The following is a 24,860-nucleotide window of genomic DNA, read 5'->3' on the forward strand; positions in this document are numbered from 1 at the left end:
ATTAAACGATGATGACAGTTAACATTTTGTTTCCATTGTCATGATACATCTTTTTTCTTACTTCCTACTTTCAAATTTTCCTAGTCTGTATGAAATTTTGACTTGTTCCAATGTGAAAAAAATTTGATAGAATTGAATATCACAATTTTTGATATTTTTTTTCCAACATAATCTGTTTTTTTTCGATTCGTTTTTTTCAAAATGTTCAGATAAATTTTGACCACCATCACAACCACCCTCAACCCATCAAAATTTTGTACAAGGAAAAAATATGTTATTGATGAAAATAAGAATCTTTCTTTAAAAAGATATTGTTTCTTTTCTTTTTTTAAACCATAACATAAAAATTCATTTGACACACACAAAACAAAGTGCTCTTTAATTGATTTTCATCTGCATCTTTTCTATAGATTCAATTCTTTGTAACATAATAAAAAAAATGTTTAGATGTTGAAATAAAAATTATGTTACAATTGTTCAATTATCAGAGAAAAAATATGATGACCAGTATGATTTTTCTTTTTTACTGTTGTTGTTGTTGTCGAGAATCTGTAACAAAATGTAAGAATTTCATTAAGAAATACGGTATTGACATTGATAAAATTTATGATTATTAACAAACATTACCAAAAAAAAACATGATGACTTCATTGTTCACTGAGTTTCATGCTTACATATTATTATTATTAGCTGAAATAGTTGGGTCCAAAACAATTCTTTTAAATCATTTTTAATGTTTTGAAGAAGAAAATGAAAGAAAAAATTCGATGACAGTAAAAATAACGAAAAAAAATTCTATTTGCTTAGTTTCATTATTTTATTCTACTTGTTCAAGAAAAAAAGAAAATAACAAAATTAACATGATCAATAAACAGACAAAAAACAATTGTTTTCACTTTATTCTGATCGGTCAAGCATGTTCACCGATGTACAACCATCCACCCATTCATCCATCGAAGAATATCTTAATTGAAAAGTACAAAACAAGATGTCATTATATCAAACTGTACACAAAAGAAAATTGAGAGATATAGAAAAGGAGAAAAAAATTAAATCTGTTCACAAAAAAAATATTGTTTTTTTTGTTGTCAGTTGATGAATTCCATCAACTAACAACAAAAAATGAAATGAAATTTCTTTTTTACATTCATTGTATTCTGGATTCTGTATAGAACCTGGTGGTAAATACAAGCTTTTATGACAAGTTCTTTTTAACATTAGATTAAATTTTTTATTATATTTGTACAAAATTACAGAATTATATTGAATTTATATCCTGGGTGCTATAACCTGATGATGATGGTCTTTCGAATCAAATGCTCTCATTTTCGAAAAAAGGTCGTTGTAGGAAAAAAAGAATTCCTTGAAACTTGAATAATTTTTTCTCTGAATAAAAAACAGATTTCTTGCTGAATTCGTATTATTGTTTTGAAACATTATTGTTATTGTCGGCGAAAAAAAAATCTGGATGCTTTTTTGTTTGGTTTCATTATTATTTATCGAATCATTATGGTAATTTATTCATCAATATGATTAAGATTATTATGAAAACAATGGATAATAGTTTTTGTAAATGTTTTATAACAATCATTGTTAGCCATTATCATTATCATTATTATGCATGTTTCTTTTAAAAACATTAAGAAATTGAATTTTTCTCCAATTTCTTCCATTTAATTCTCGATGAACTTAGCTAAACCCAATGAATAAAAAAACCTATATCAATTACATTGTTTCAAGCATTAAATTGCGACATCGATTAATACCAAATAAACATGAAATGGAAATTGTGTACGAAAACTATTCTTCAACACTTTAAATTTTATTCCTCTTTTTTTATATTTAGCTTTAATTAACAAAAAATCAAGATTACCATCAGAAATACGGTTGTTTAGCCATTCAAATTTTATTTTATTTTGTTTTTTTAATAAACAAGCGATAAGCTCAACTTTTATTTATTTCGAAATTTGATACTATGGCTTTTTCAAACATTGATGATGAAGAATTCGTTTGAAATTCGATGATAGTATTAGTCAATATCGGATAAAAATTTATATTAAATTTTCATTGGAAATAATAAGATCACAATTTAATTTTAAATTCAATTTTTTTCCAATAAAATGACCCATTGGGTGTGTGTGAGTGGGTTTTCAAGAAAGCAAATAGACGTGCCTTTATCTATCGATAAATGATTTTTCCTCCTTTTTAGATTTCACAAGATATAATAAAAAAGTTGGACAAACAAACAAACAAACGAAAATGAAGAAATGATTGTTGGCATCCGGGTTTAGAATCCAGTTCAATAAGAAATATCTGCTATGTAAATGTGTGAATCAGATTAATCGTTAAAACAAACGTAAAGTAATTATCTGATTTATTCAAACAAGTTTATTGTTTTTTTTTGTCGAATTTCCATTAATGTAATTATTTATTCCATTTTACAAAGTATTAGATAACGTACGAATTTTCCTAACATTTTTCTGTGCGCTTTTTATTTAAAATGTTTTTTTTTGAACTGTACTCTGTTGCATTCTATAAATTTGATTTGATTCACTATAGATATTTAGATCTATAGATAGCGACATTGACATCACAATGATCTTGCGCATTTGTGGTCACAAAAAAATTGTTTCTCTCTTACTTTCTTTGCTTTTGGACATGCGAAATTCTATAGGATCCAGGATCAATTCAATACAAACCAAAACAACAAGATAAATCCTTTATGATTCGTTGCCGGTGTTTCATACTGAATATTTGTTGTTAATAGTTCAACCGATACTGAACAAAGCGATCACCATTAACATGATTGAAACATCGACAAATTAAATTCTCTTTTTTTTGTTTCAATTTAACTGTAACAAAACAAACTATGAATTTAATGATAAAAAGTTCGAAGCTCATTGACTTCGGGCTAATTGATGTCATTGTTATTGAAATTATTAATATTTTGTTGTTGTTGTTGTTTGTCAGTTGTTATTGAAAACCGATCATACTTTAATGAAAATATGTCTTGATCATCATATTCATCCAATTTATGAAAATAATACCCACAACTTTGTTGAAACACAATTAGGTTAATTGTTCTTTTTTTCATTGTTTCCGTTGACAATGAAAAACACCAACAACAAAAAATTGAAAAAATGAGATTATTTTCAATTTGTTATTGAAAACAACAGACAAATATTGTTTCAAATAATTGATTTTCGAAAAAAATAGACTAGCTTGGTAAGTATGAAAGTCGATACGAATCGATTTTTTTTGTTCATTCTCTCTGTTTTGGTGGGTTCATGTCATCGTTGATGTTTTTGGGCCCTAGAATAACAAGAGTGCTAAAAAAACCAAAGCAAATAATAAAAATAATCGATTTGATGTTTATCATTTTCAATTTTATTTTATTATATTTTTTGCGATTTTGAAGTTGATTTTGAATACTTATTTCATTTTTTCTCTTGTTTATTTTGTGTATTATTTTTCCATTTTCAAAGAATCGATTGTAGAATCTTTTGTTGGACGAATTCTATTTGTTGGGTTGGCGAGTATTTGTCAATGATAAATAGCTTGGTTTTTCCCTGTAAATCATTGTTCAATTTTTTTCCCAAATGCATCAATCATATAATGTTAATGTATGAAATTTGATAAAACTACAAGCAAAAAAAGCTTTACAATAATAATATTAATAATGATGATGGAAATGAAACAGTTTGTAATGGAAGAATTGTCACCAAAACCAACAATAACAACAACAATGAAAACATATAAAGAATCTTTTAATAATAAACGTCAACGCTTTTATTATTGTTCACCATCATCATCATCATCATCATCAGTAAATTTTCCCCAAATTCATTCTATTATCGTTTCTAGTCGACAACAACAATATTGTAGCCATAAATTTTCAACCACAATCACACCAAAACATGTACCGATTACAAATAATTTAACTTCCATCGAATTGCGTTTGGTCAACGATTCGTTACCACACAATCATCATTATTGTTCATCAATCATTATTTTTATAGCAATTATTGTTTTTGTGTTTGCCGAAATCGTTACACCGATGACAACTTTGTCTACAAAATCGATGACTATTAAAACGACAACTATTCCATTATTAATGGATACATCATCATCATCTGTAGCAACAATTTCTACAATCTTATCGGAATCATCTTCATCGTCAATCAAAGTAAGCAAATTTTATTTTATTTTCACTTTAATTCAATTTATATTTATGGAAATGGAAATAATAACTAGAATTTTGAATTTGTTAAGTTTTTACAATTTCATTGTCTTTCAATTTTTATTAATGAAAAGTGTTGAAAATTCAATTTACGATGACCTAACTGCATCGACAATCATTCGGATAATTTTGAATGGTTTAAATAACCGATATTATGTACAGGATCATTTATTTATTTATCAGATAAATCCATTCGCTACTTCAGTTAGCCTTTTCCTGTTTTTTTTTAATGTTTATTTTTTGTTTACGAAAGACTAGTCCACTTAATTTTTGTATTCTTTTTCAATTCAAAACTACAATATAAAAAAAAGAATAGAAATTAGAATCTCTTGTCCAACGGAAAGAAAACGGAAACAATTTTTTCATTTCCTTTTTGAACACATATATGGTAATGTAAATGATCATGGTAAAAGAATTCAATGTGAAAAAAATGAACGTCAATGAGATACATTGTGATATCAAAAAAAGTCATCAAAAATAAAAAAGGGATCAAAACAGTTATGATGAAGAAGTTTCGAAAATTAAAATCACCATATTGATCAATTTTTTTCGAGTAAACATAATTATCATCATCATCATCATATTTAGCCATCAACAATATTGCCAATTTGAATTTTTCTTTTTTTAATATTCACATTATTTAATGAAGATGTTCATCAACATTGATTGAATCGGTTGGAAAAAAATAATAATTTTAACGTCAATCACAATTTGAATGATTGAATCTATTACCATCATCATTATATTTGTTAATAAATCATTTTTTAATCATTATTTTTTGACACTTTGAATTATTTTTTGTTGTTGTTGCCAATATGTTTGTGATGATATTATATCGAAAATTATTTTTCTGAAAGATTATTTTTCTACAGTTGATGTCAATTGATTATTTTCATAATTATGTTATTTTATCATTTAATTCAATGTTTGATAAACAAAATGACATAATTATGATGATGAACATGATGTTTGATGGTAGTGGTGATGTTTATTATTATTATTAACATTTTGGATATAACTATCAAAAACTAATAATAAATGTTGGAGAAACCAAACATTAAGCAATAAGTAAATCAACAGCTGCTATTGACATTTACAATTTTATTATTATTATTTTTTATTTACAAAATTGTTAATGATAATGATAAAAGATTTATAAATATCAATGTTGAATTCAAATAAACAGAATGTTTTTCACCTTAGATTCCAGTCTATTATAGTGTGCATTCCACAATTTCTATTTCTAGATTTTTGTTATGTGTGGTATCCATTTTTTATGTTTTTTTCCGGCTTCATAAATGCTTAATCGTTGCTTGTTAAGGAAACTATAATTATGATTTATGAATATGATGAAAAATTTATTAAATATCGTTGTATTTTTTCTATATTCAATATAAAAAATCAAAGTTCACACTGAGAAACATTAAATTCAATGATGTGCAAGTGGTTTATCATCGATAATACCAAATGAAAACATGTTCATATTTTGATAAACAAATTTTAATAAAAATTCATCCATTTTAATATTTGTTTTTTTATATGAAAACCCTAATAATCATTTGAAGTTTTATCAGTTGAATCAATAATGTATGATTAACATTGATCTGACATTATCAACAACCATAAATATATATGAATGTTCAAAGTATCAAATCAATTTTTCCAAAAAAAACCGATAGTGATAATCGGTTTTGGAAAAAAACATTCATGGATTTTCATTTCCTGATCATTATTCTTAATATTATTTTTTTCCTAGTGTTATGAAAATCAATTTTTTTCTTCAAAATAGAAAAATATCTAATATATGAACAAAATCATATAGCATTCTTATAAGAATTTTTATTTAAACAAATCAAATATGAATGAGAAAATCCTTTCGATGGTGAAAGTATTGGCGAAAAACCAAACTTTATAGACAATTTTGCAAGAAAATTTTTTTGTTTTTAATTAATCCAGCACTTTTTTCACCTCCTTGTTTCTAAGAACAAAATCTTAATTTTCTTTTCAATAGCAAGCAAGAAAAAACTAAGGAAATTCCTATATTGTACTCACCCACACACACATACACAATGAAATTTGAAATGACCGTTACATGCGAAATTTTTAAAGTTTTCCAAAACATTATCGTAAATAAAGAAATTTGAGAATATTATTATTTGTTTCATTAACAAAAAAAAATTGCAATGTTTTTTCTCTCAAACCCACTACAGATCTGTTGTGTTATTCAATTCAAGACCTGATCCATATACCTGATCCCACAGGAACATGCGATTAATTTATCTCTTTGAATGCCAAAAAAAAATTTGATAAAGCAACAACAACATCAATTTCTTACATTATTTAAAATGTGTTTTTTTCACACTTTTTTTTGATTATACTTAATAAAAAAGAAATTTCAACTGATTATTCGTTTCGGTAATTTAGAATTATAATTATCAAGGAAATTAAATTCTATCTTGCATTTTGTCTTGTTGCTGTTGTTGATAACGATGGTGATGGTGGCGGATGTATTGGTGTTAATGATGTATAGAAGGCCCCAAAACAAATCACTCAATTATTTATATGGGCTGTTTACATATGATTTTAAAAGAAAATTGAATCATAATATTCAGGTTATATAATAATAAATCGGTTTTGATCAAATGAAAAATGGATGATGATGATAAAAACGCACATTCACACAAAAAGTAATTTAATATCATCACATTTTTGTTGTTACCAACTTACTTTCGAGAGAAACAAACTAATTTGAAATTTTGTAACATATAAAAATCCATTATTTCATGTTTGACATTCGAGGAAAAAAATTATTTCTTTTATATTCTGTACCGGTGGTTACCATATTATTATTATTGTGAAATTTTGTTGTTGTTGTTGAATATATTTGAATTGTATTTTTAGGTTTTAGTTTTTATTTTGTTATTTTTTATGTCATACCAAAAAGAATTATGCTTATTTGAAAAGTGTCAAATTAACAGAAAAAACAGAATGACTGTTTTTTTTTGAATTTCATGATTTTATACAAAATTCTTCAACAACAAAAAAAAGAGATTTACATTAAAAAAAACAAAATATGAGATTAATACCATTTTTTACAAGAATTTGCGTCTATGGGTCTCATATTGGTAATTTTCATTAAAAATGTTTCATTTGTCAATCATCGTTTAAATTGTGTTTTGATTTTTTCAAAAAAAAAAATTCACAATCATTCAGTGGGACTTTTTTCATTATAATCATTATTCCGTTAGGTTGAAAATATTCATTTTTTTATTCCACCATACAATCCTAAAAGTTTCATTCGAATATTATCCGGAACTGTTGTAGAGCAATAGTCATCATCATGATCATGATCATCATAAAAAAAAACATTTAATTTCAAAATGATCACCATTTTCTACTTTCCATTTAGTGCTATTATATCAATGATTAATTCAAATTTGTCAGATTACTTTGAAATTGATAATTTTTTTTCCATCAAACAAACATAAACGGAAGCTTTTATTATTCACTAAAGGCAGCCATTAAATTTTTTCTGACCAATATAGGAAATAAATAAAACTTGAAAAAAAGAATGACAACGGCGACATGAATGATTACTATTATTATTCTCGAAACGATCTCATCTCATCTCATATATGTAACACACACATAGACAAACTTATAGAACACATTTATCCATTGATCATATTGATAGAATTTTTTTTTCAATTTAAATTTCATCAATTTTTTCTTTCGTTTACTTAATGTCAAGAATTGTAGATTAATATCGGTTATTGTTTGTTTTATTTGTTTTGTTTTGCTTCTATTTACTTCTTCGAATACGATATGATCCAGAGTCAGGAATTTGACATATTTTATTTTTATTTTATTTGTTTGTTCTGTTGAAAAAAGTACTATCTGGTCTATCGTGATGAATATATCGAATGATGAACACCCAATTGAACCAATAAAAACCAATTCCATAAATCGATCAATTTATTGACATTCCAATCCAGTGATCTAATTCATCATATTGAATATTTGTTGATAATTTTGCCAATAATTAAGCCTACAACAAAAATTTTATTATCAAAATTTATTCTGAAAAATTCCATTATTTTTACCTGCAAAAGAAATCTTGTTCAATGAATAATTTAAAGAGAATTTAATTACATATAATTCTCAACTCCATTATCGTTCATAATCGACTAAAATTGGATGAAAATAGGACAAAAAATGCATTAATATTTTAATTGTACAAAAAAATGTGAAAAACTGAAAAGAATTTCTATTTTTTTAAAAATATTCTCGAGTTCAATGAATTAGATAATGACTTTAAAAACATTCAAATAATAATTTAATCCCTGTATATTTCATATCTGAGGAACGATAAAAAATAAATCGAGTAAAAAGAAAAAAATTCAAAAAATTATAATGAAAAAAGAGAAGAAAACCAATTTTTGTAGAAAAAAATCCCGGAAAATTTTAAAATAACATGCATATTTTCAATTTTTTTTCATTTTTAAATTAAATTTTCAGAAAAATAACTTATAAAATTTTAAACAAGAAAAAATTTTTATAAAAATAATGTTTATTCATTTTGTATAAATAAAATAAATCCTCTCGGGTTTTCGTAATGATGTTAATTCGAAAAGAATATCTATCTATGCTAATGTTTTATCATTTTGATTTTGGATGGGAAAAGAATTTCAATTAGAATAATAATAATAATAATAATAATCTGAATGACTATATGCAAAAAAGATGAATTTCTATTCATTCCAATGAAACATTTTTTCTCAAAAATATATCTACAATTCAAAATTTTTCATTTTAAATCGTATGTCAATAAGTATTGTATGAAAATAATTTCGCAATACTTAATATAATCTTTTGTTGACATTTTTCTTTTTTTTTGGCTTCAAACAAGTATCAAGTATAGTTTATTCATCAAGGATTTGTCGGTCGGTGACAAATATTCAATTACACAATGAAAGAAAAAAACAATTTTTCAATATTTGTTGCAGTATTAATTTCCAAGAATAATCAAATGTTGACAAATTTATCAAAAAAAAACATTGAATTTTTTTCCAATTTTGTTTCTGGAACAGATCTAGAATCACAAGAATGAATAAAAACATTTAATTTAAGATTATTCGGCATCAAACAAATAATATATTAATTGAATCTCATGGGATTGTTTTTTATTATTGAATTCATTGTAAAAATTAGATTGATTATTGCATCAATTTGGGAATGATTTTTGATTGGAATGAAATTTTTATTCTTTTTTGTTTTCTTACTATATTCAGGATACAGATTCGAAAATGAAATTGATTAAAAAATTATCCGATCGTGATGAACAATTATCAACATTGAATGCCGAAAAAGAACGTTGTGAACAAATGAATTTTACTCGAAAATTACCCGTCGATTATTATTTTGATGATTATAATTCAAATCAAGGTTTTTTCATTTTTATATTCTTTATGAGATTTTTATCATGTTAAAAATATTTTTTTTTTAATATCCAAATCTAAAACTTATAGATATTGATAATGATGATAATAGTGAACAACGACGATGTCCAATCGTATGGGATGGTGCATTATGTTGGCCTGAAAGCGTTGCTAATAGTATTGTACATCAACGATGTCCAGAATATGTTAAAGGTTTCAATCATCAAGGTTGGGCATACAAAAATTGTACAGAAAATGGAACATGGTTTTATAATAATGAAACAAAACGATTTTGGACTGATTATTCGGAATGTATCATAACACATCCAGTTCATAAAAATGATAATCAATATTATCATCATCATCATCATCATCATCATCATCGTAATCATGATAATAACTCCACCAATCATTCACAGATGAATATTGTTGATCATGATGATGATGATGAAGTTTCATCCAAAATGAACAAAATTCGTTATCATTTGCCAAATTTTCAGATTATTTCACATCTTGGCTATTCGATTTCATTTATTTCATTGGTGGTCGCATTTTTCATTCTTGTTTATGTCAAGTAAGCCAAAAATCAATTCCTTCCATTATGACCACCGTAATTTTTTTTTCATTTTATTTGTTTTTTTTTTGTTTTTTTTTTTTTTTTGGTAGTCATTCATTTTTGTTTTGTTTTATTTCATTTCGCTTTTTTCTGTTTGGAATGTCACAAAAAAGAAAATTTTATTAACAGCACTGTTTAGTGTGTGTTTTTTTTGAAACTACTTAGCAATCCTATCCTGATCAGACTAATCAATAAATTATTCAATTATTATGTTGCATGTTAAAATTAGATTTATTTGCAGAAGACTACGATGTCCACGCAACAGTCTTCATCTTCAGGTTGGTTAAAACTGAAATTGTTTGTCTAATTTTGTTATGATCTATTTGGTTAAATCATTAATTTTCAATAATAGCTATTCATTTCATTTATTATGCGTTCATCAATGTATCTGATTAAAACAAGTTTAGAACATTTTCCATTTGATCTTAATCAATTAAATGTTAATTCAAAATTGAAAACAAATACTTCAAATATTCATGATAATCATGACTATCATCATAATCGCCATCAACAACATTTGCAGAATTCTTTAATAAATAGTATAAAACTTGAAGATGAAAATGATTTAATGGTATTGTCAAATCTTTTGGGCAATTACGATTGGGAAAATTCGTTTCGTACTTCGGTTTGTTTTTCATTTGTTTTTTTTTGTTTTTCGAAATTTTAATTTTTTTATCTAATAATAAATTAGTCGATTGCCTGTAAAGTATTTACAACAATATGGCAATATTCATTATTGGCAAATTATAATTGGATCTTTATGGAAGGTTTATATTTGCATAATGTTATTTTTCTTAACATATTTAATGATAATTCAAACATTATCCCATACATTATACTTGGATGGTGTAAGTTATAGAGAGAGAATGAAAAATGGCATTTTTTATCAAATTTTATTTATATTTTACAGGTCTTCCCATACCTATTGTTACGACATGGGCATTAATGAGATCATTATATGAAGATACACGGTATATATGATCATCGATTTGATTCGATTCGATTCTAAAACAAATTGAATCTAATTTTCTGTTTAAATCAAAATTTAAAAAAAAACAAAATTAATTAATTGTTTTCATTTTTTGATTTTGATACAGCTGCTGGACAACAAATAGTAATTTGAAAATTTTCTGGATTATGCGGGCCCCAATCACAATCGTTATTGTTGTATGTAATTCCAAAAACAAAATTTCCGGTTCTATTATCTTTATTATGATTTTATTTTATTTTTTAAATTTACATTAATTAATGATGTTCAATTTTAAAAGTTTCAAAAAAATAATATAAAAAATTGAAAAAAAACTGTCTGAAATTAATCAAATATTTGTTCTGTTTTCGTTTGTTCGTTTATTCCTTAAAATTCAGTTGAATTTTGTCTTTTTCGTCAACATTATACGTGTATTATTTTTGAAAATGTTTGCCAAATCAGCAGCAACCTATGCAAGAAAATATAAATATCGTACCTGGTTTCGATCAACATTAGTATTGGTACCATTGTTCGGTGTTCATTATATGTTTTTTCTTGCATTCACAACAATCACATTCAATTCATATGATATATTTGAAATTATTTGGTTATATACTGATCTAACATTTACAACATTTCAGGTATTGAAAATTTTATTGATTTTTATTTTATTTTCGAATCGGAATTAAGATTTATTCATCTATTTCTTATTTGTTTTTATTGTTTGTTTTTTTTTCATTTCAATTTAGGGTTGTTTGGTTGCATTATTATATTGTTTCCTAAATCATGAAGTACAGATCGAATTGAAAAAACTATGGATATCATGTAAGCAACATTTGTTAAGTAGACATTTTTCATTGGGATATAATCATTCTACTATGTCGGGTAACAATAATGGTCAACAACAACAACCACAGACAACCAATCATCAAACAAATAATTTATCAAGCCGAATTACAAAACATTCGCTGATATCGAATTGTAGTTCGTTTTTTCGTAGAGAGGTAAGATAATTACAATTTTTTTCGTTGTAAATTTATAAAATTGAATTCTTCTCTTTCCCACTTTTTTTGACCTATATGATGAATCAAATTATCAAAGACGGATCCAAATACATCAAGTGAATTGAATCGATATTCTATTCAATATCAACAACAACAATCACCAAAATGTCAAAATCAAGCATCGAATAATCGACAAGAATATCATCAACAACATTCAAACAATGGACATTTTTCAAATAAATTCAATTCACCATTATCAACACCTGCATGTGGACAACTGCGATTACATTGTTGTGACAATGATGATGATATTCATGACAATGTAGAAGGAGAGGAAGTACCAACTGATCCTGACATGATTAACAAATTGATATTAATTGGTGAAACGGCTATCTGAAAAACCGACCAATACGAAAAAACAAAATCGAAAAGACAGAGAAGAAAAACCAAATTCATTTATATTCATCATCCTTATATATTGAGATTGTTTTCTTTTTTAACCTTCATCAGAAATTCATTCGATTTATTTTCAGGAATCATTCCTTCTCTTTTCAATGTACAAACACAGGTGCACATTCAAGTTATCCAACCTTTTTTGTTCCAATGTAATCGTTATTGACGAAGTTTACGAATTGTTTTCGAAATATATTTTGATTAAAATCTAATATTGTGTAAATAATTTAAAATCAGACATGGAATTTGTTACTTATAAATACATTATTTATTTACAAAAGAATGAAAATTGAAAAAATATTCTTATAAAATGACTTAATTTGATTATATATTTTTTGTTGTGAACAAAAACCAAAATTCCAAAGAAAGAATCTCAAAAAGTTTCAATGGTTATCGATATGAAATGAAAAATAGTTCACTTTTTTCGCAAGTGATTAAATTACTTCTAGTTTCGTTTGAAATTTTTTTTTCATCTTCATCTTTTTCATTGGAACCGTTTTGATTATTCAGTGGCAACGATTATTATATACGATATATTATGATAATTATTGTAATTGTGTCCAAAACTTTTCACCACTTGATTTTTAAAAAATGATGATGATGTGAATATTTTCAATTTCAGACTAATAATCATCATTTTTTTGGTTTTTAAAATTGAAATCGGATCTTTATTTAATCATAGAGTAAATAATTCATTGATTACTATATCAATGATATTATGACATATTATCATTATTGATGATCATTTTCGTTTTGAAAAATTATCACCAATTATTCACACGTTTTGATGATTGTATTTTTTTTGGCTGACGCCATTGCCATATATCGACAAGGTTATCTTTTTGTCATTTATTTTCCATTTTATACTATGTTATATTTCGAATACAAATCCACGTGCATGTCTCGAATACTATCTTGTCATTTGTTTCGAATTAGTTTTCCATCATTGCACATACCTTGAAATATCAGGAAATATGTTGGTTTTATAACACAACCATAGAGATCATTAAACGGAAAATCTACATTCGAAATTATTTTAATTCGAATGTTTAAAAAAATTTCATTACAAAATGTCATTTATGAATGACGCTTTAAACGAAATACAAACTCGCATTTAATATTGAATCAGCAGAGTTATGTCGTGTCTTTGAGACGATAAACACATTTAAGTAAATCGATCATCTTCTATCGTTAATCATGGGGTCGTTTATGAATTTTTAAATCATTTTTGTTGTAAAAAAAACAACAAGCTAACATTTATGATTTGTCTTCTCCTGTCATACGTAAACAATCAATCCTCTTTCAACAATTTTTTCCTGGTTGCATATCAATCGATACACTAAACAATCATCAAAGATATCTTCATAAGGCAATACATCGAGAATGATATTGCAATAACTAAAATACGACAAAAAATGTTCACAAAAAATATTGAAAAAATATTTCTATTTCTTCTGTTAATGTTATGTGCTTGTATTCATTGTCCATCAAATGAATCGACAGAATCGATTAGACTATTGTCATCATTGAAACAATCTAATCATCCTTCTATCGTTACATCATCACAATTATTTAATGATTCAATTACGGATCATTTATCAACAAATAGTGATAAAATTTCTATCGATTCTCAGTCGAATACATCGACCGGACTGAAACGACATACCAACACAATTGATGTCGGGAAATCTTCACCACCGAAATGTGTCAATACAATCGCAACGAAATGGCTTCATTATTCGCCATTATCGCTGCCTATTTGCCTCAAAGTATCACATTCTTGGACTGAAAAAAGAAACGAAGAAAATGAATCAGCCATCAAGGAGACAGATGGAAGTTTTCAGGGTATTTTCGTCAAAAAAATCAAAGGTAAATGATATAATTGTTTTTCTTTCTTAAATTTTACTTTTAAAAAATTTAATATTTAGACGAGAAGCTTATCATTTCTAGTCAAACAACGATTGTAAACAATGTGACCGATAATGATTCGATCGTTTTAAATCAAAGCCTCGATCAGCAACAATCAAGTATAAGTGGTGATAATTTTGTAAGACCCCTTATTCAAATGAAACCATCAGTAGTTTCCTCACAAGATATGCTTTCATTTGAAGAATGGCGTTCGAAAATATCTGAACAAATGGAACGTGGAAATAAAATGGAAATTGATTCAAAATTCGGTAACGAAATCGGCAGCAAACCTGATCCTGTGATTGACCAGATTAGCGGTCAAAAATCAATAAAAATGACAACGAATCGGGCTCGAAATTTTGCATCTCATGAATGTGGAGCTAAAATTGTTGATTCAAATTCCGAGGCCAATTTCGTCAATCGTGTTCTAAATGAACAAATGGATGAATATATGTTAAATCCATGTAAAATCAAAAATTGGTTCGTCATTGAACTTTGTGAAACGATACAGCCACAATATTTAGAGATGGCCAATTTCGAACTCTATTCATCGATACCAAAAGATTTTGCCGTATTTGCTTGTGAACAGTATCCGAATCGAAATGGTTGTAGTTCATTGGGTAATTTCACTGCCAACGATATTAGATCTTTACAAGGTTTTAAATTGCAAAATAATGGTTTTGTTAAATATTTAAAAATTGAATTGAGTTCATTTTATGGATCGGAACATTATTGTCCCATTAGTTTGATTCGAATATTTGGTACAAGCTTATTTGACGAAGTCGAACGTATCGATAATCCGGAAAAATCATCCATCGATTTTCTCGATGATGATCATAATTCGGTACATGAAGAAGGTACACCAATTTCATTATCAGCCAATTTGAAAGCAAAAAACTTTACCGATTTAGATTTATTGGACAGTGCAAAAAATGCCGTCGTTAATGTTGTGCGAAAAGCATTCAATTGTAAGTTAATTTAATAAACGGATTGGAAATCACTTTATTTTCATTTTTTTAATTTAGTTACATTATTCCATGAAATATTATTCAATGAAAAAATGGTAAAAATGAATGATACTGATCCAATTTTTGATATGTACAATCAAACTGAAATTGTTCACCTTTATCCACATTTCGAACACATGATGGATGAATGTGAAGCATATTTCTTTTCTGCTAATGAAGCAGATGCTGGCTTGAATCAAACATCGTTACGCATTCCCAATAAATGCCTTTTCTATCAGGTTTTATTTCGTAATCAGCAATTATTTAAATTAATGTCCACTCAATATCTTATACGAAAATATTTTAATAATCAACTGTTTTTTCAATGTGGTGTCTCAAATGAATCTCAGACAATCGATACCACCCCATCTGCGGTGGCGGTTGAGCAGCTAGTCCAATTGACAAATGGAAATAATCATTCCATTAGCCAGAATGTCTTTAATAAAGAGGATCCACAATCGATTGTGGTTAAACTAACGGAAGGAAATCTGCCCACTAAATCTTCATTTATATCTTCTACAATGTTGTTTGCTGCTAACATTGAAAGTAATATCTCAGACGTTCCCATTATTAATATTACGACATTGGAGCCATCGTTAACGGAGCCTACAATATCGCAACCCGCTGTGACAATGAATACACTTTTACCTACGAATACTTATCGAACGTCAATTATTTCCACTTCATCCGCTTTCGAATCATCAGATCTTAGTTCAAGTTCATCTTTACCATCCCAGCCATCTAATGAAACAAGCCAATTTCAAACTGTTGATTCAATTCAGCCCAATCAACCAATTATAAATCCTTTCACGGAATCAGATGGAGACGTTCATTCATTTAGTTCTATGAGTGGTCAATCAAAAGAAGCAGTTATTGTTCGATTAACAAATCGCATAAAAAATCTTGAGAAAAATATCTCGCTTATGTCTACTTATTTGGAAAACTTAAGTGTTCGATATCGGAAACAAATGGAAGAAATGCAAGCGATTTTCAATCAAACATTTGATCATTTCAACACATCAGCAAGAGTGGCTGCTGAAAAAGATGCTAGACAACAAGAACAGATAATGAAATTACAGAACGAGATCATGGGTTTGAATCAACGATTCGTTACCTTTTTCAAAGATATTGAACAAAGTAATTGGCTTTTTCTTCGCATTCATCTTGGGCTGATGATCATTGAATTGACTATTGTTGGAACCTGTTGCCTTATATTTTATTTGGGTTTCAAGCATAATTTGAATCGAATATTGAAAACTCATCTTCGTCATGACGATCCACAGTCAACATTTTTATCATCACCAATAGATCTTCAATCCAATACTCAGCAATGCAAAGATGCTAAAGTTGAGTTTTCTGGTATCAAACCATTAAAGGTAAGACATAACAAATCTATTTAAATGCAATAATTAAATCGGTTAATTTTTCGCATAGAATATTCAATGGAATCGGTCTAAGTCATTATCCAATTTGGAATCCATGGACACAACTGATCAATATTTCGATTCATTATTTGAAAATAGACGGGATAAATCTGTCGAACAGAAATTGTGTAAAGCTAATCTTGATTGTAATAAAGAAAATATTCATCGTGATATTCATGATCATCATAATTTAAATGATGAACCAACAACTGTTATAGTACCAAAAATTTTGAAAGTTATCAATCAAAATGTTCGTTGAATGTATTTTACTTTTTTTTTATATACGTGATATCAAAGTATTTTACCCCTTTTTTCTTTATTTGGGTGCAATTTTTTTAAATTTATTTATTTCATTTTGTAAAATTAACATTTATTAATTTGGATTGAAAAATTAAAATTGAATTTACATTTCCAATCTGAATGGTGAAAATTGCAATAATAATGCTCAACCAGATTAGATTGATATTGACATATGCTGAACTGGAGCCGTTACCACATTGTTCCGGTCGTATACATTGGTTATCCTTGGTATTTCGAACCAGTTCCTTTTTGCAGAAACAGCCCTGTCGACATTCCATCGTACACATTCGTGGTCGTTGATTTTTATCGAGAATATCGTCACATGTTGGTGGACAACTTGAACCACATGATAAATATTCTTCATTTGTTTCACAAATATCATAATTATTACTATCGAGATATTGTCCATCGATTACATTGTTTCCGATGATAATCACAATAAATATGACCAAAATTATTTTTTCCATCAGTATAATCATTTTAAGTTAACCGTGTTTACGTTGTTCGATAATAAAAACAGAATGAGTGAAAAAAATGAGTCAAGTATTTTAAGAAAACAAAAATATTAGGCCATCTATGGTAACCAAATCATTAAGAGATAACCCACAAATTGCAATCCCATACAACAACAACAACAACAATTCTATAATCTAACATTGTAAACATCCTCAAGTTTTATTGTTATACGATTGTAAATCCAAAGAAATCATTATTCCATATTTCGATTACACACGAATAATATGATTCAATCAAAATAACATGTTGCATGGTAATTTTTTTTTTGATCAATCATTTGGAAAAAAGGGCGGTCAAAAATTAATAATCAGAATGTGATAACCATAAACGAATGATTCTTTATTTGACTAGCTTTATTTTAGCAACATATTTACTGTTTAACTTTATAATAAATTTAATTCAAGGCTAATAATCATTCAGGAAAACAGATTGCAACAATATTTGGTCATGGTATGATGATCGCTTAATGTTAAAAAGCCGAAATAATCATTACATTTTGAAAATAAGTTATGAACATAATCATATTGTAATCATAATCAACAACAAAACAAATATTTTGTGCGGTAGTTATGATTCTAAACAATTTGTTCAAATAGTCATCAGTGATGTGATGATTATGATGATTCGTTTCCGTAGAAACAATCATTTCCTTTGTTTTGTTTCGAGGTTCGAATATTGCCAATAATATAAATCAATTATTTTAATTTGTTCATTTATTTTAATTTTGGTGGCCATCATTTTTATGATAAAGATATCGATATATCTGGAACGGATTTGATTTGATGGCCATTTTGTTGATCGTTAATCACAATACGTGTTTTTGTCCAACATTCATTCATTCGACTTGTTCATTTGAATTTCTGATGTTTTTTTTTCACTCTGATTAATGGCTAAAATGATAAGTTCAAAGTTCATTTTTTTCTTAAACAAATACCTTTGAACACCTTTTTTTCCACCAAAAGGTAAATGGCCGTGAAACTTGTTTTTTTTCATGCATATTATTTTTTCCAATCATGTTATTGTTTTTATATTTGCATTTGATTTTTCGTTCGCGCACTTATCATTCTGCCAGCAGACCTTATCATTATGATCATTAAAAGTATTTTTTCTTAGTAACTTACTAGTCAGCGACAAAGGCAACAGTAGATTACAATCGAACGAACTTAAAATCAATGGTCATATATATTTGATGAGTTTTTTTTGTTGAATTTTTTTATCCATTGATTTATCCATTAATATATTGTTAATAATTTTTGCACAAAAGCTTGCCGTTCGTCATCATCATCCGAAAGACCAACCAACCAACCAACCAACACCCGAAATTGTTTTCGTCTTTTCAACTGAAAACAGTGAAAGGATCATTGCAAATGTTGCCATTTATAATCGTCTTTCTGTCTTCGCTTGGTTAATTGTTTTCATTGACTAGTCATCATTATTCTGTACGATTCATTTTTTTCGTTTCTTTCTGCTGGTCTAAAAATTAATAAAAAATAAAAAATAAAATAAAATCTGTTCGATTTGAATGATGTTTATCACTGATTCCATAGTCCAATTGATTTGTCTGTTTGCTTTATCAATAAATGGATATGAAGCAAGATATTCTCGACGACCTTTTTACAACTTAGCTCACATGTGTAATTCTATCAAGAAAACGATTGATTTTATTGAACGCGGAGCAAATGGCGTAGAGGTGGATGTTACATTCGAACCGGATGATATTTATCTACATCATGGCTATCCATGTGATTGTTTTCGTTATTGTTGGGATCGTGAATTACTTTCTAATTATCTTAGATTCGTACGACAAGCAACAACACCGGGTAATCCAAGATATTATCCACAATGGACTATACTGTATTTTGATATTAAATTAAAATCATTTTCGGAAGAAGAAAAACGTGAAAACGGTATACGATTTGCCAATCATTTAGCATCGTTTTTCTTTGATAAAACTCCAATCAAATCGACCATTCGATTCATTGTTGCCATTTCATACGCTAGTGATGAGGATTTTCTCTTTGGTTTTATCGATAAGTTTAAAGAATTGGGACTATATGATTCGTATAAAAAGTAAATGTTTTATAGTAATTCGAGGCCGATTTTATTCAATTTTTTCTTAGTTTTTTAGGATTCGACATCGGTATCGAAAAAGATGTCAATCGTGTACGGACCATTTGGAATCGATTAGATATTACGAACGTTTGGCAAGGAGAAGGCATTACTAACTGTTTAAATCCAATTGTTCCTAATCACTTAGAAAAATTGGTTCAAATTCGTGATGGCCGAATGTCTTATTTTTCCAAAGTTTATCGATGGACTATCGATTTAACCGATTCACTTAGATCGGTTATGCAACATCAAATTGATGGTGTAATGACAAATCATCCCGAACGTGTCATTAATATTCTCACAAAAGATCCAGAATTCTCTCGAATATATAGATTGGCAACAACTAAAGATGATCCGTTTCAAAGAATACGCGCAAATCGACGGACTCGAATTCACAATAATGTTAATGGAAAATTTAAACGCGCAATACAGGAAATCTCCGATTCATTTGTTTATTTTATTCGGGAAATTTTCAAGTCAATTTTCTAGGATTACAAAAAATTTTATTATCCTTTTTTTGCTAATATGTAAAATTTTGTTTTGTTGAAAACTCGTTTTTTATTTATTTATATGATGTCTGGGAAAAAATTCTAAGCTTTACCACTGCGAATGACAATAAAAATGCCCACCAAAAAGCTTAACATTGATAAACTAAAAGAAATTTTTGTCATAAAATTATGCGACATTTGTGCCAATAGAAAGGATAAAACTACAACCAAGGATTCAGTAATAACGAATATGTGCAAAAGTAGATCAGCTATACGTAATCCAAATTGACCGGTTATTGCGGCAAATTGTCCAACAATGCCTACGATAATTGTAGCAGCTCCAAACATTAAATCATTACGATCCAACGACATCATTACATAGGCATTGAGAAATATATCGAATGTAAGAAGAAATAAAAGTAAAGCTCGGGCCAGAATAATCGTATATGAATCGTTGCTATTTCTAACATGATACGATTCATGATCAAATAGAATTTCCGAATTTCCGTCAATATTTCGTTGTTGTTTGGGATCCATAAAGATTTTTATGGCCATGTTGATGATGAAAGCTACTTTATCATTCGAATTAACAATCACAATAATGATGACAAAAGAATGAACGGTAATTTAAATCATAATTGAAGACGCAGTTTCGTTTGAAAACAATAGCGGATTTGTTTACAAATTTATGCTAACAGCGCCACCGCTTGGATTTTTGTATCTTTAAATATAATATCCTTGATAATAATAAAAAATCAATGTTACATCTCAGATTTATTATTATTAACGATAATAATGGTGGTAAAGATGAATAAAAGTAATTTTATATCTAAAGATAAGCTAATAATAAATCATAATGATGTTTTCAGAAAAAGTTTCAAATGTTTTGATTCTGATACTATTGTTCGGATCAATTAATTTAATTGAATTACCATCTAAATGTGGTCGAAGAATTAATCACTCATTATTAGAATATCGAATTGTCGGTGGTGATTTGTCACAAATTAACCAATGGCCATGGCAAGTATTCATCAATATTACAGTTGATTTTGGTCTCATAGCCAAACAGATTAATTGTGGTGGTTCGATTGTAAATGAAAATTGGATTCTTACCGCTGCACATTGTGTTCCCCATTTCGTTCGATCTGGATTGAAAGTGAATATCGAAGCGATTTTTGGTGCAGTGGATTTGAAAAACAGTAATGGCATACGTCGAAAAGTTGTCCGTTGGTTGGCCCACGAAAAGTTCGATTATGTGAACAAACAAAACGATATAGCGCTAATGCAGTTAAATGAAAGTGTTTCGTTTGATGACAATACAAAGTTAGCGCCAATTTGTCTGTCTAAATTAGATCACAGTAAACTTAGAATACCGATCTGTTATGCAACTGGATTTGGTTTTGAGAATCGATTTTTTCGACAAAATGATCATCAATTACGACATGTTAAAGAGTTAATTATAGATGAAAGAAAATGCCGTCAATATTATCCCGACATCAATAATAGTACACAAATTTGTGTCGATGCAGATCTTGGTGGTGGCCATGGGACTTGTTTGGGTGATTCAGGAGGTCCATTACAATGTTTTCATACAGACAAAAATCGATGGTATCAGATTGGATTAATTTCATATGGGGAACCTTGTGCATTACCCGAAACGCCTGATGTTTTTACAAAAATCGAATATTTTTATGATTGGATATTACAGCAACAATAGACGTTTATTGAATAAAAATATTTTTATTTATCTATTTAATATCCTTCGTTTGACCAGGTCACCTTATAATCTGGATATTTTTTTGATATTAAATCACAGCTAATTTTGTGATCTGCTTGCCCAAACCCTTGAGAATAACCATAAACATGAATCGTTTTTTTTTCAGATGAATGTTGAATTCGACCACCGCCAACACATTCATATTTGAATTTGCTGTCTTGAGGAGCTACAACATCAAATATGTCGGCTGCATCAATAATGAATTTAATTTGATTGAAACATAAAGAAAATATTAAGTATTACCATGATAAGCAGCCCATTTATAGCCTCGAACTAAAAATTTAGATTTATCATCATCAATTACTTTGATGAGAATATATTTAAAACGACCATTAGAATCAATGTCAACATCGGGCAAATCGTCAATGTTTGTAACGCGTGACATTCTTCAAATGTTTATAATTTGTTTCATCAATTTTTAAATGAGATATCCAAATGTTTGTCGATGAAACGAGCCTATCGATAGTATCGCGATATGGCATGTGTCTGTTCTACGATTGACTCGTCGTGTGTATACGTTCGAAAATAAATTTTCTCTGGTTCCATGACTGTTTGTTCGTTAATATTCTTTTCACTCGATCCAAATTCATTTACAACCATTTCAATGTTTAATTAAACAAAAAAAAACTTCATTCTTACCAATTCGAATGTCATTTTTTTCATCATGTCCAATGGTGTAAATGGTACTCGATCATTTTCAATGATCAACAATCGTAATACCTTTATAGAAATTATATTATAAAAATTCTCACTAATCTTTATTTTTGTTATTAGAAATAGATGATTCTTCATTCAAAACGTTGAAAATATTCGATTTAAAATTACGAACAAAATGCATTTACATAGGCAAAACGAAAAATGACATTTCATTTGTTGAAATTCGGCCTGATCGTATTGTGTTTAACAATCTAATTTCTCAAAATAAGTCAACAAAATACAATATTACATTGCCGTACGTGGAAATGACAGTCATACGTTATTGTTTCTGTTCGAATGTTTCAGCCATATTTATCCAACCAATTTATGAATCGTTTCTAAAATTATCTGATTGGATTAAAAATACTGGAGCAAACAATGAAACCCATCAAATTTTGAAAAGGTTAATACCGGAAAATTTTGTTATGATCAACCTCGAAGCTGTTATTAATCGTACACACCTGGATGAATTCTGTAAAGCTGCCAAGAATTGCCAGCCGCGATTACGGATTATCGAGATTAATATTTCATTAGCTTCTGCATATCTTAATCAACCGAATAAATTATTTCAATTGAATCAAATTGTATCATCTACGTCTAGTGACGATAGCTATAATCATTTAAAACGAAAAAAAGATGATAAAACTGAAGAAGTTATCGATATCGATGATGAAGATGAAGAAAAACATGGCGATAATCAGGAACAGGAAAAATCTAATGAAAAGAATAATATATTAGATCAGGCAATCCTAAAATATCCGAACGATGAAGATATCAAACCAATCATCCTATACGGCCACGATCTAAAATGTTTACGTGAAGGCCAATACCTAAACGATAACATAATGAATTTTTATCTCAAGTATTATCAAATTAATGGACAGATTTCCCAGGAAATAGTAGATAAGATGTACATATTCGATGCTTTATTCGCTACGCATTTACTGAATGTGAATACCCGGAAGCGTCAATTCAAGTATATACAAAATTCAAAAATGGTTGTATGCTCTAACCATGATAGCCTTGAAAATTCTTACCATAAGGTTTTAAAGAAATGGACCAAAGATATCGATATATTTTCGAAAGATTTTCTTCTTATTCCATTAGTCATCAATGGTCATTGGTTTTTAATCATCTTATGCTATATTGGAAATGTGATTAGTAACGCAAATAATTCAACCAACTCGTCTTTGATGATGATTACTCGACAGCAGAATGATGTGGCAGCAAAGCGACCAACATTAATTGTGATGGATTCTCTTGACTGTAAGAATAATCGTAGTCAAATACTTTCCTGTATAGTCCGTTATTTGCGACTTGAACTCAAAGAGAAACATTTGATTGAAACTTCGAAATTTGAATTTAACTTCAAAAACATCTCCGCCGTTGTACCACAACAACAAAATTCATATGATTGTGGCCTTTTTGTACTGGAATATATCGAACGATTTTTGAAGGACCCCGAAGATATCTACAATAGACTATTAAGAGATAAATCAGCTCTTCATGATTGGTTTGATTCAACAACATTGCACCATAAACGAGCAAAAATTCAACAAATCATATTGAATATGTTACTTCCTGATGATGCGAAAAATCTCGAATATCAACTAACACAAATTCAACTGGCCGAACATCGTCGTTTGCGAAATGGAATCATATGATTATTGAACATTTTTAAATTTGTAATCAAAAATTGTTGAAATCCGATATTAGAACATTTTTGTTGTAATATGAAAAATTTTATTTTTACTTACAATGAATTCATACACATCATATAATTTTTTTAAAAATCATTTATGAATACAACAAAAAACTGTACCATCACTCAGTTAACGTTAAATTCTCGACAAAATCAGAAAAGTATAATTTTTACATTTTAATTGTAAAAAATAGTTATTTTTGTTTCATAGAAAA

At 27.9% G+C, this 24,860-nt stretch overlaps 7 protein-coding genes and 1 long non-coding RNA gene across 11 annotated transcripts; 6 read left to right on the forward strand and 2 right to left on the reverse strand.

Annotated features, from left to right (window-relative positions):
• The first annotated feature begins 1,084 nt into the window (after window positions 1-1,084).
• On the forward strand, window positions 1,085-1,504 carry LOC142646257 (uncharacterized). The gene is made up of 3 exons (XR_012847221.1): window positions 1,085-1,181; window positions 1,257-1,338; window positions 1,402-1,504. It is a non-coding gene; the product is annotated as an uncharacterized LOC142646257 (long non-coding RNA).
• Window positions 1,505-2,674: 1,170 nt separating this feature from the next.
• Window positions 2,675-13,032, forward strand: LOC113799705 (uncharacterized). Of its 4 annotated transcripts, XR_012847220.1 has the most exons (13): window positions 2,675-3,225; window positions 3,486-4,186; window positions 9,532-9,685; window positions 9,769-10,252; window positions 10,524-10,572; window positions 10,647-10,919; window positions 10,986-11,142; window positions 11,205-11,265; window positions 11,392-11,461; window positions 11,660-11,902; window positions 12,011-12,086; window positions 12,179-12,265; window positions 12,363-12,502. XR_012847220.1 is itself a non-coding variant. In XM_075824638.1 (12 exons), the coding sequence occupies exons 2-12, from the start codon at window positions 3,626-3,628 to the stop codon at window positions 12,660-12,662; spliced, it is 2,607 nt and encodes an 868-aa protein (XP_075680753.1). In that variant the 5' UTR covers window positions 2,683-3,225; window positions 3,486-3,625; the 3' UTR covers window positions 12,663-13,032. The 4 variants fall into 4 exon arrangements, 3 of the variants coding, with proteins under 3 accessions (XP_075680753.1, XP_075680754.1, XP_027206198.2); XM_075824638.1 differs by having other exon boundaries at window positions 2,683-3,225; window positions 12,011-12,265; window positions 12,363-13,032; XM_075824639.1 differs by having other exon boundaries at window positions 2,683-3,225; window positions 10,536-10,572; window positions 12,011-12,265; window positions 12,363-13,032.
• An 831-nt stretch (window positions 13,033-13,863) lies between these two features.
• LOC113799611 (SUN domain-containing ossification factor) lies at window positions 13,864-17,472 on the forward strand. Its single transcript, XM_027350277.2, has 4 exons — window positions 13,864-14,587; window positions 14,647-15,594; window positions 15,652-17,009; window positions 17,068-17,472. The coding sequence occupies exons 1-4, from the start codon at window positions 14,134-14,136 to the stop codon at window positions 17,314-17,316; spliced, it is 3,009 nt and encodes a 1,002-aa protein (XP_027206078.2). The 5' UTR covers window positions 13,864-14,133; the 3' UTR covers window positions 17,317-17,472.
• Window positions 17,473-19,109: 1,637 nt separating this feature from the next.
• LOC142646255 (uncharacterized) lies at window positions 19,110-21,166 on the reverse strand. Its single transcript, XM_075824646.1, has one exon. The coding sequence runs from the start codon at window positions 21,023-21,025 to the stop codon at window positions 20,573-20,575; it is 453 nt and encodes a 150-aa protein (XP_075680761.1). The 5' UTR covers window positions 21,026-21,166; the 3' UTR covers window positions 19,110-20,572.
• On the forward strand, window positions 19,396-20,532 carry LOC113788455 (dermonecrotic toxin LspiSicTox-betaIE1ii-like). The gene is made up of 2 exons (XM_027337911.2): window positions 19,396-19,943; window positions 19,994-20,532. Exons 1-2 carry the CDS (start codon window positions 19,396-19,398, stop codon window positions 20,469-20,471), a joined length of 1,026 nt encoding a protein of 341 aa, XP_027193712.1. The 3' UTR covers window positions 20,472-20,532.
• Window positions 21,167-21,205: 39 nt separating the features above from the next.
• LOC113788515 (chymotrypsinogen A-like) lies at window positions 21,206-22,226 on the forward strand. The gene is made up of 2 exons (XM_027337978.2): window positions 21,206-21,287; window positions 21,340-22,226. Exons 1-2 carry the CDS (start codon window positions 21,266-21,268, stop codon window positions 22,185-22,187), a joined length of 870 nt encoding a protein of 289 aa, XP_027193779.2. The 5' UTR covers window positions 21,206-21,265; the 3' UTR covers window positions 22,188-22,226.
• LOC113788759 (14 kDa phosphohistidine phosphatase-like) lies at window positions 22,173-22,767 on the reverse strand. The gene is made up of 2 exons (XM_027338213.2): window positions 22,491-22,767; window positions 22,173-22,434 (listed from the first exon to the last, which is right to left on the reverse strand). The coding sequence occupies exons 1-2, from the start codon at window positions 22,630-22,632 to the stop codon at window positions 22,223-22,225; spliced, it is 354 nt and encodes a 117-aa protein (XP_027194014.1). The 5' UTR covers window positions 22,633-22,767; the 3' UTR covers window positions 22,173-22,222.
• Window positions 22,768-22,772: 5 nt separating this feature from the next.
• Window positions 22,773-24,786, forward strand: LOC142646254 (uncharacterized). Its single transcript, XM_075824641.1, has 2 exons — window positions 22,773-22,960; window positions 23,022-24,786. Exons 1-2 carry the CDS (start codon window positions 22,912-22,914, stop codon window positions 24,605-24,607), a joined length of 1,635 nt encoding a protein of 544 aa, XP_075680756.1. The 5' UTR covers window positions 22,773-22,911; the 3' UTR covers window positions 24,608-24,786.
• Window positions 24,787-24,860: the final 74 nt, after the last annotated feature.

The sequence above is a fragment of the Dermatophagoides pteronyssinus genome, unplaced genomic scaffold (assembly GCF_027571235.1).
Source record: "Dermatophagoides pteronyssinus isolate colony J.1.1.1.1 unplaced genomic scaffold, Derpt_VIB-CSIC_2022.12 sq0002, whole genome shotgun sequence".
In the NCBI taxonomy this organism is placed as follows: Eukaryota; Metazoa; Arthropoda; class Arachnida; order Sarcoptiformes; family Pyroglyphidae; genus Dermatophagoides; species Dermatophagoides pteronyssinus.

Coding starts and splice junctions, on each gene's coding strand:
- LOC113788455 (XM_027337911.2), top strand. CDS start 19,396: ATGATGTTTATCACTGATTCCATAGTCCAATTGATTTGTCTGTTTGCT. Junction 19,944..19,993: donor CTATATGATTCGTATAAAAA/GTAAATGTTTTA, acceptor ATTTTTTCTTAG/TTTTTTAGGATTCGACATCG.
- LOC142646255 (XM_075824646.1), bottom strand. CDS start 21,025: ATGGCCATAAAAATCTTTATGGATCCCAAACAACAACGAAATATTGAC.
- LOC113799611 (XM_027350277.2), top strand. CDS start 14,134: ATGTTCACAAAAAATATTGAAAAAATATTTCTATTTCTTCTGTTAATG. Junction 15,595..15,651: donor TGTGCGAAAAGCATTCAATT/GTAAGTTAATTT, acceptor TTTTTAATTTAG/TTACATTATTCCATGAAATA. Junction 17,010..17,067: donor CTGGTATCAAACCATTAAAG/GTAAGACATAAC, acceptor TTTTTCGCATAG/AATATTCAATGGAATCGGTC.
- LOC113799705 (XM_075824638.1), top strand. CDS start 3,626: ATGAAATTTGATAAAACTACAAGCAAAAAAAGCTTTACAATAATAATA. Junction 9,686..9,768: donor TGATTATAATTCAAATCAAG/GTTTTTTCATTT, acceptor TAAAACTTATAG/ATATTGATAATGATGATAAT. Junction 11,266..11,391: donor TCATTATATGAAGATACACG/GTATATATGATC, acceptor ATTTTGATACAG/CTGCTGGACAACAAATAGTA.
- LOC113788515 (XM_027337978.2), top strand. CDS start 21,266: ATGGTGGTAAAGATGAATAAAA. Junction 21,288..21,339: donor GGTGGTAAAGATGAATAAAA/GTAATTTTATAT, acceptor TGATGTTTTCAG/AAAAAGTTTCAAATGTTTTG.
- LOC142646254 (XM_075824641.1), top strand. CDS start 22,912: ATGTCCAATGGTGTAAATGGTACTCGATCATTTTCAATGATCAACAAT. Junction 22,961..23,021: donor ATTTTCAATGATCAACAATC/GTAATACCTTTA, acceptor TTTTGTTATTAG/AAATAGATGATTCTTCATTC.
- LOC113788759 (XM_027338213.2), bottom strand. CDS start 22,632: ATGTCACGCGTTACAAACATTGACGATTTGCCCGATGTTGACATTGAT. Junction 22,435..22,490: donor TAAATGGGCTGCTTATCATG/GTAATACTTAAT, acceptor TTATTGATGCAG/CCGACATATTTGATGTTGTA.